The following is a 9670-nucleotide window of genomic DNA, read 5'->3' on the forward strand; positions in this document are numbered from 1 at the left end:
AATAAATTATAATGGGCTTTTATGAGATATTTAAATTGTTAAAATTTAATTGTACAAAAAAATATATATTGGTGAAAATGATTTACTCCTTTTTTAAAAATTTAATTTTTGTTTCAAATAAAATTAATAACTCAAATTTCTTAAAAAATCAAATTGAGAGAGAGAGAGAGAGAGAGAGAGAAAGAAAACCATTCTTTATTATTAATGAAATAAATAAATCCACAAATAAAGTATGTAATTAAAGTCCTAAAGTATGACTAGTGATTATTTTAAAATTTTATGATTTAAAAACTTTATAAATGTAATAATATTTTTCATTTTTTTAATTTTATTTAAAACTTTTTATATCAATAATATTTAAATTGCCCTTGCATTTCAAAAATGCAAAAAATGAATCTATCATCCGATTGAGGAATCGTTTCGATCGGCCCACCTGACCCTTCGTGCAATTTCAAAGTTTCCTCCGTGAATCCCATAAAGATGTCTCGCCAATATCTGAGCTCTGTCTTCTTCGGCTTCTACAGCCATTTTTCTGTAGCGACGGACGGCTATAATGCAACCAGCGGTGAGTGCAATTTGAATTATTAACCAAAAGATCAAAAGACCCAGAGCTAGACTCGCGTCTACGCAAAAGAGACTATCAGATTCTGGAAAAAAAAGGAACAAAACTTATGTAACTTCGTTAGTTCTGTCATATAACTTTACTATCTAGAATTAAAAAATGCAAAAATCGAATTTCTAAAATCGAAGTTTCGCTTGGAGATAGCAATACCGATATTAAACTTACTTCCACCGGTGATCAAAAGCGTATCAGGATTTTCTCTGGATAAAGGGTCTGCCGTTATCACTGGACTTTGAACGACGATAGATAGTTCTAATGGTAATTCCACGGGCGTGAGGTTTCTAAAAATTTCAGTTACTTCGGCAGTGACTGGCTTCTCGATCGATCGTCGCTTCCTGCCATATGAGGGTTGTCCTCCTCTGCATATGGCCTTCAAAGAAATCATAAATTTCAAATTTTCTCAATTTTTAATTAATCTAATTAATTTATACAAAGATACTAAATTATTTTTATTCATTAAAAAAATATTAATATTTTATGTAAAAAGAATTTTATCATATTTTAATATTATAGTCTAAAATATAATCATTGCTTGAAGAACTTGAAAAGAATATATAATATAGAAAAGAATATATCTGTTTACCGGCTCACATTCTTCGATACAAAATCTAACGATGACATTAAATCGAACGATTTGACTATCGGGAAATTTAAAGGCAGTAAATGTTGAGATCAAAGATCGGTTATCGATTGGATCCTTTAATAGCGCGGGAAAGGTCGCCGGATCTGTTGGACACCCAATTTCGTCAAGAAGAAGATACGAGGATTCTCCGGATGCGCTACTAGCTACAAGGTGTCCAGCTGCGATGTCGTAAGTTCCTGTCAAACCAAAGAATATAATTTTTTTATAATATAATTTTTTTAAAATAAAATATATTTATAATGCAGCTGAAATTAAATTTATGAAAAGTTACTTTTAAATATTTTTTAATTAAAAAATTCATACTACAACAAAAATATTCATACTATAACACTCTTATTAAGGGAAGTTCCAATTTGAAGTGAAAATTTAGTAATGAAAGAGAAACTATAAGCTGGGGATATCCTCTCTATGTAATTAATATAAAATATTACAACAAAAATATTCACCATTTACGGGATGAATTTCAATTCTGAGAGTTAGCTTCTGTCCCAATTGGGTAACGACAGCGTCCATATTGCTTTCGTTGAGAATCCTCATTGTCACCACTGGCACCTCGGACGAAACGTTCACTACAATTGAGCCAATCGGCGGTACGCCTGCGCTACAAAAGAATAACCAGAGCCGGAATATCGAGGATACTTGTCACAGTATCGGGACGGTTTTGCATCAGATGGCAATTTAAGTGAATATATTACTCATTTCAAATAATTGTGATCGCTATTTTGTAAGAATTAAAAAAGCTAAACTTACTTTGGGTCCTCGAAAGAGAAATTCGAATGAACCGTCACGTTTCTCGGTTCCGGAAGACCGCTCTCATCTAAAGTGCATCCAACTCTCACCGATTGATCTCCCAAACGCTGAATGATCGGATTATATTGTATTACAATGACACCCCAAATCAACGTATGCGTCCTGAAAAAATAAGATTCAATAGCTTAGTAAAATTTAATTCGATTAGTATTATCATATTATAATATAATCTCTTTCATTTTTTTATCGTATTTGACAGTGATATAAACAAAGAAAGAACGGTTTTACTAATTTAAAAATTTAACAATAGATACAGATCTAAAAATGGTTTTTGTTAGACTCAAAATAATTTTTTTTTTTATGTAAAACATTTTTTTATGTAAACTGGTTGATAGAAAATTTTTTTCTATCATGCATTGATTCAAAATTTTTTGCAGCTTAAGTACATACTAGTTCCTTACATAACTACTTTGATAGTCAACAAAAGTATTTTCAGATCTATTTAAATTTTTAAATACTTTAATAAAATAGTTTTTCCGTGAATTGATTCAATTAGATGATTTCAAAAGCAAGTACCGATTTTCATTATTGATGGAAAATGCGGGTGTAAGGCCGCACACGAGATTAGGCTTGTCAATTTCCTCTTTCTTTGGCAGCGGTAATCTTAATATCGTAATATTTTTCCCAATGCCATTAACGCTACAGATCGTAATATCTCCATATCCATTCGCGTACATCCGTCCTATGAAGGGCTCCGCAGTAGTCAGTATTATTGTCATTGTTGATTCGCCGCATTCCACTTTCACTACGAAGGCAATGCCAGTATGGAAAATAAATGAAAAATAAAATTTATTTTAATAAGTAAAAGAGCTATAACTATAATGTGCGTATAATATAAAATAAATTAATATTTCAGGTCATTGGACAACATCATATGTTTATTATTATATGTTAATTTTTATAAATTTTATATATTTCTTTAACATTTCTTTAACACTTTTTTTAATTATAAATCGATTATTATTTGATATTAAAATTTTATGGCCAAAGTTACAACTATCTGTGTAAACGTACAATCTATACAAGGTTCTTGTTCCTTGTAAATCACATTAGGTCTGGCAATCAATGAACTGACTCCAAGACCGATTGTAGTGTCGGAATGCAGTAAGCAAAGTGGTTTCTCCTCCGAATAATCGACAGTATAAGCTCTACACATGAAACCATTCATGCTGCGATCACATCTCTCTTCGCACTAAAAAATCGTGATCATCAAGTAACAAAATGAAGATAATTCATAAAAACAGTAGAAAATACAAGATATACCTGCTTTACATCTAGTCCTGGTAACGCCACGTCCGAGTATGGCAATGATACGTTTCGAAATTCTGCATAGGAACAATAGCTCTTCGTCGCTGTATCAGAGTACGTACAAATTAAATTTAATTTGAATGCAACTCGATCTTACGATTTACCGAAAGAAATTGGTTTATCGACTTACTTATGTTATGGCACTGATCCTGCAGATACTCGTCTCGATACATCGACGATCTGTAGGCTTGTGGTCTGGTACCCCTTTCGAGTTTTGACAACGAACACGTGCCAATGGTATCATTGATTGACAGAGGCTCGCCCGTACGAAATTGCGCAGATATACATTCATTCCCTGAGATCATTTTATTATTAAAATTGATTGTACAGCTTATAATTTTTTGAAAATTTCAATTTATTTGATAGCTAGGATTCGACACAATCTATACGATTACTTTGCATACCTGCTTGTAGACACTTCTCATAACACTCGCTTCTTCGTAATGCTTGATGGAACCAGCCAGACTGTCCCTCTTTTAAAACAGCTCCCAAGGTTCTTTCTACTTGCCACAATCGCTGTTGTTTGCAGCTCGGCGGGACTGAAAATGCAAACGCAAAGATCTTTAAAAGATGCATTTCCAGAAATACTATTTCTAATTTTTTTTTTCTAGGAATAAGAAATCATAAAACTGTATTTCAATGCTTTAAATTTTCTTCTATAAAATAATTGTTTGAATAAATTCATATGTAATTTTAAATTCTAATACAGAAATTAGAAAAATTTTAATAAAAAATAAATTGTATTTTAATAATACTTTATATACATAATAAAAAATAATTTTTATTATTACCTGTAACACAAATCTTATTGAAAAGTGTAGCATTCGTTTCGGGAATAAGTTCCTCGCTTTTTACTTGCACGCTGTAGCAGATGTTCCTCGCGAAATCGACTACAAAAGCCGTGCAATTCAGACTTTTACACCTATAATAGATGAATTTTTTAACGATAAATTTACATACTTTTGTGCGCAATACAGCTACGTAAATACTATGTTTGCCTCACATAAGTACTTTTCACAAAAATTTAATATTAATTTTTCTTAAAAAAGATGTTGCGATATCAAAGCGTTATTTTTCGTTTTCGCACAATGAAACGTATAGTTTATTACATGCATCTATTAATGAACAACTATATACGTATGCAAAATATCCATAATTCATCTAAAGATTGCATTTATTTATGATTTCCCGGAACAACTAAGCAATTTATTCAAAAAATGAAATTATAAAATCTACACGAAAGAAAAAGATGCTTGATGGATCACCTATCAAAGCAAGGCGCGATGATACCATTGTTATTTATGGACGTCACACCATTTTTGTAAATTACAGTCTCTACAGCGTTTGCTGGTTTTGCTCCGGCGATCTTTTCCCATCCCGTATCTTGATTCTGACAACTCTGAGACCAACCTGAAGGGCATAAGTGCGCGCTTTGTAAAATGTGAACTGCAGTTATAAACAGCCTTGTGTCATGCCTACACAATGCACTACACTATCGCTGATTCTAGATAGAAAGAACACGATTGCACGTGCAATTCACAGATGCGGATATTTTGCTAATCAAACTTATAATTAAAAAATGAAATAAAAGATGTCAGAAATGAAAAGAGTAAAATTTTTTTAAACTGTTTTAAAAATATTTAATTAAAATTTCTTCTCTTAATTTAATTAATTTTATTCATTATTTTGACGAAAAAGAATCCTTTTTTTCATACTTTACAATGTATTTATGTCCAGCTATATTTTTCGCAGTGCATCACTCGCACGTTGAACCTCACCTGTGCTCGAAATAAGGCAGCAAACGAAAATCGTGCCGGCGAAACGCAATGTCGTCATCTTGAATGTTTGCACTGCAAACAACAGGACAAGACCAAATTGCAAACGGTTGTTTTTCAAGAATTTCCCAGATTGTTTTACCTCTGGAACGACATCTCCTGCTTCTAATCGCGTCACTGATGTACCTGTGCAAACGTCGTTACGTAACGCCGTTATCACGTGTAAAAACTGAAATTGGCACGCATAACATTAGACTTAACCGCGTTAGACTTGTTGTCGAGTGGAAAAGCGGCCAAACGCAATCATCCGTCAATGGTTTCTTTTTAAGGAACCTCTCCTTCCTAATTTCAAGGTTTCAAAATAATGCAACGCGTTCCTTATAAGCGAATTCACGTTTGCATGCCGTTTTTACATCGCATTTCGTTTTAGTTTCGCTATCTTTTAATACTACATAAGCACACAATGTAATCTGCGCGATAGCGGCTTATGGCAGGATTTGTTTCGTGAAACACGAATTCTGTTGAAACTCGTGTGTTCGATAAAATAAATCCTTCTATAATCTGTTCGTTATATAAGTCGTTTTTTCTATCGAATACGAACAAATATAGTGCGCGTATTTACATTTCACAGTAAAAAAATGTTTTTATTTAATTGCAATCCAAAATATTCTCTTGAGAAGCGAATCATTCCCTTTTGCGTGTAAAGACTTAAAAAAAATTGTCAAGTGTTAAGTCATACTTAAATCGAAGGAATCGTAATGCATTATTAATACAGTCGAATGTGTGATATAATATCTATATATGATGGCTCATACTTAATACAGTAGGTAATAAGAAGAATAACGGATGATAATAGCTAAGCTATTTTTGCATTGACACGTAATCGCGCATTTAGCTGATAAGTTTAAAACATGAGTAAAAAAGAAGCTTTTAAGGTAGTCTATGTTTTATAATCTTACGTTACATTTTATTTAAAAGATAAAAAATTTTATAAAATACTGCAAAATACATATAAATTTTAAATAAATAAACCCATAATTTTGGTGCGTTTGTAGTTTACGATTACATAAAACCGTATTTTTGTGACGATATATACTTTTTATATTCTGCAGAAAAAGTTTCAAGAAAAATGTTTACACAAATCGCTTTAAGTAAAAAACAGTGTTCGAGAGATAAGCCACATAAAATGTTAGAACAAGATAAATAGATTCATATATCCTAAGATTTTTATACTTTGCAAAAAAAAAGATTAAACGCGTGATCTCTTTGAGCTTAGAACTCGTTTAAAAATTGCGAGTTCAAGTCTATTGTGTACTTTGTACTTTGTAAGCGTTCACTCACGCTCTTGTGCAAACGCTGATCCGTCATTGAGCTCTCCTAGCAGCGATTGTCACACTTAGCTGAGACGTGCATCGTCGGCCGGGTTAGAGATCGGAGCACCTCCTGCGCGACTTCAGCTTCATGAGCTTCTCATCGAGCCGCGCTCGTGATTCACTCTCGATGGACATCCATCCTTTCGTTCTGCCAGCGGAGAGTGAGATTAACTCCGGTACGTGCCGGCTTACCGTGCAACTGCGAAGCGGGCACGTAACGAAATGAAAAGTAATCGGCGTGCACCGTGCCACAACGGCGGATACGAGGAAGAGCAGAGGGGCATTCCATCCGCCTGCCTCTGTGATCGAACGATCGGATGCGGCTGGGTAAATACCGGCACCGCGCGACCATCCATTCACCGGTATTGTCGTTAAAAAAAAAAAGGAAAAAGAACGATGGCGAGGTCGGCAAACGATTATCTGGGATGTTCCGCGCCGCCCAAGTGTGCGACGTTCTCTCACCGTTGACACAAATTCGGCCTTCGTTGCATCGTTATCGCTTAAAAGTACTCGATACTCATGTGAACGAAGACGAGCAATTGGCTATTAAAATAATGTTAAAGATATACCTAATATTGAATCGTCTAGATTATTATTAGTGTAATTATAGTATGTAGATCTAAGGGAAAGTAGATTGTTCACCAGGTGATATTTGGAACAATTTTCAAAAAGTCAAAATCAATGGGAGATTAAGGATCATTTTGAAATATATAAGAAAAAGATATTTGGTTACAAATCTCAAAATAAATTATTTAAGAGACTACCCAAAACTGTTTAGTGAAATGTTCCAATTGTTACAACGAAGTTTCCCACGGTATAATCATTAAAATTGAACAAGTAACATCGGAAGTCTGTATCGATAGCGAACATCGAAACTGAAGTGTCCTTCATTTTATGTAACTGTCTGGCATCGTTTACGCTCGTTAGCCAGTGGCACATATATCGATACAGCAAGACAGCATATCTAACACACTTCGTAAAATAAGAGACTATTTCGTGAACATATAATAACGACATGATATAACGAAATTACATGCTACTTTCTCGGAATTTCGTTATTCGATAATGCGTGCGTTACAATAGAGATACTTTTCTGGAAATATTCTGGAATGTCTCAAGATCTTAAATGGTAATTTTAATTTTGACATTGACGAATTAAAAGAAACTATATTGTAGAGAAAAAAAAATTAACAATTTATTTTAATTAAATTATTTTAATTTATTTTAATTTTTTAAAATCTATTTTTATAGAAAATTGTTTACAAGCAAGTAAATGTTAAATGAAAAGTGCAATTACAAACAATATTTATTACGAATTGGAGATTAATCTGATTTATGTATTCATTTCAAAATAAATGTTTTCGCTCTCATTTTTCATGGAAAGTATTTGCTTTCGTTCTTATCATATATTATGCTAATATTCTTATTACTAAACGTAAGTGAAATCATGTCGATTTGTCTATTTGAAGATGCGTCAAACTGCGGGTATGATGGTCTTACGTAAATAACGCATTTCTCAATGACTTGCGAAGTAACTGTAATAAACATTACCGATGTTTCATTTTATGAGCTTATGGTATCTTCAAAGCTACGGAGCAATTGTTTCGGAATAGAGATACAATGAAATTCTCTAATATAAATTACGCAAGATGTTCTTAAACGAGATATAGATTAAAGTTTTTTATATATTATTTTTTATATATTATTATAAAATTAAACTAAATTTGAACAACACTAATTTTTATTTTGTTTTATCTTTTCTCTCAAAATTACCTTTATTCTTTTAAGTTTATTTTTTATTTAATTATTCTCTTAGCTTTTTAACTTTTTTATTCGATTGTTTTTCTTCGTATTTAACTTTTGTTCCACATTTCACCAATTTAAAATCTTTAAAGCTTAGTGATTTTAAATTACGTGCGATACAATTGCTTTTTTGGTATTGCAATCTATATAATGCGATTTGGAATCCAAATGGCATGTGCAACAATGAGCGCAATTGATCCGATCAATTCAATCATTTTACGTAAATCGATCTCATCGTTTTCCAATGAGCAAGCCGATGTCATTGGCCCGTATAAATGAAAATCATTTCCTTATTACAGATAGAATGTGTGAAAAGGCATATAGGATTTCAACAGGTAATAGTAAATGATAAGCAAAGTGCATTTAAACGAAAGTGCATATTTATTACTTGAACAGAAACATTTATTATATATGTTTCTTTATTTATATCTTTAATAAATATCATTGTTAATTAGTTGAAAAAAAATCATTAAATCACGCAGATATAAGCGTTTTTGCATGTATATAAAAAATGTTCAACAAAAACAAATATATATATAGCGAATTCGGTTGGACGTACCCAATGCATCTTAGTGTACATTAATTAATGATATCATATATAAATTAATGTAAAGATATATTTAATTTCGTCTGCAACTTAGATCTTCTTTGACACAAGCGAAATTTTTCCCTCAAATTTCTTTTTTATTCAAATTTTAATTTTTATTACATTTGAGTTAAAAAATTATTTAATATTATGTGATAGAAAAGTAATCTTAAATTTTTTTACATTTTTTGAAGACCTAGAAAAAAACTTGAGCTGGACAAAATAAACCCAAATTGCAAATGGAAAGATTAATACAAATATAGAAATGAATTAAAGCGCATCTCCTCAATACACTTTATTGTGCTGTTAAATAAAATATTGCATTTTATAATTTGAAATACGTGTGTATTTTTTACACTCGGAGTAAATCAGTACAATCTCACACAGCCATTTTATTAAAAAAACATCCTTAAGACATAGAATATTTGTTGTATGAGATATTTGACTTTAATAAACATCATTGTGTCCAACCGAATTCGCAAATACATTATAGACGTCTTATATGTTAAGAAAAATTTATAATAATATTGCAGTTGCAATATATTTAACAAGAAATAGTTTTAATTCTATCAAAACACTTTTCAAAAATACGCCAAATAGTATATATAAATTATTTTTAAATGTATGATAAAAATTTAAAAAAACTTAATTAAACATCTATGACATATATATTAATGTTAAAAATATAATCTCAAAGGAATGTGTGTGTGTGTGTGTGTGTGTGTGTGCGCGTGCGTGCGTGCGTGCGTG

General features: G+C 31.8%; 1 protein-coding gene across 1 annotated transcript; it reads right to left on the reverse strand.

Annotated features, from left to right (window-relative positions):
* Window positions 1-371: 371 nt before the first annotated feature.
* On the reverse strand, window positions 372-7540 carry LOC108690888. The gene is made up of 14 exons (XM_018198416.1): window positions 6500-7540; window positions 5162-5344; window positions 4649-4793; window positions 4175-4305; window positions 3788-3922; window positions 3514-3678; window positions 3339-3427; window positions 3090-3267; window positions 2592-2820; window positions 2016-2177; window positions 1712-1866; window positions 1206-1441; window positions 788-992; window positions 372-647 (listed from the first exon to the last, which is right to left on the reverse strand). The coding sequence occupies exons 2-14, from the start codon at window positions 5217-5219 to the stop codon at window positions 400-402; spliced, it is 2136 nt and encodes a 711-aa protein (XP_018053905.1). The 5' UTR covers window positions 5220-5344; window positions 6500-7540; the 3' UTR covers window positions 372-399.
* Window positions 7541-9670: the final 2130 nt, after the last annotated feature.

Source organism: Atta colombica, unplaced genomic scaffold, assembly GCF_001594045.1.
Source record: "Atta colombica isolate Treedump-2 unplaced genomic scaffold, Acol1.0 scaffold38, whole genome shotgun sequence".
In the NCBI taxonomy this organism is placed as follows: Eukaryota; Metazoa; Arthropoda; class Insecta; order Hymenoptera; family Formicidae; genus Atta; species Atta colombica.

Bases quoted from the DNA above. Each gene is read 5' to 3' on its own strand.
- LOC108690888 (XM_018198416.1), bottom strand. From the start codon at position 5,219: ATGACGACATTGCGTTTCGCCGGCACGATTTTCGTTTGCTGCCTTATT. The intron at 3,428-3,513 runs GTAAGTCGATAA...ACTCTGATACAG, and splicing joins GGATCAGTGCCATAACATAA to CGACGAAGAGCTATTGTTCC. The intron at 1,442-1,711 runs GTGAATATTTTT...TTGGTTTGACAG, and splicing joins TGAAATTCATCCCGTAAATG to GAACTTACGACATCGCAGCT.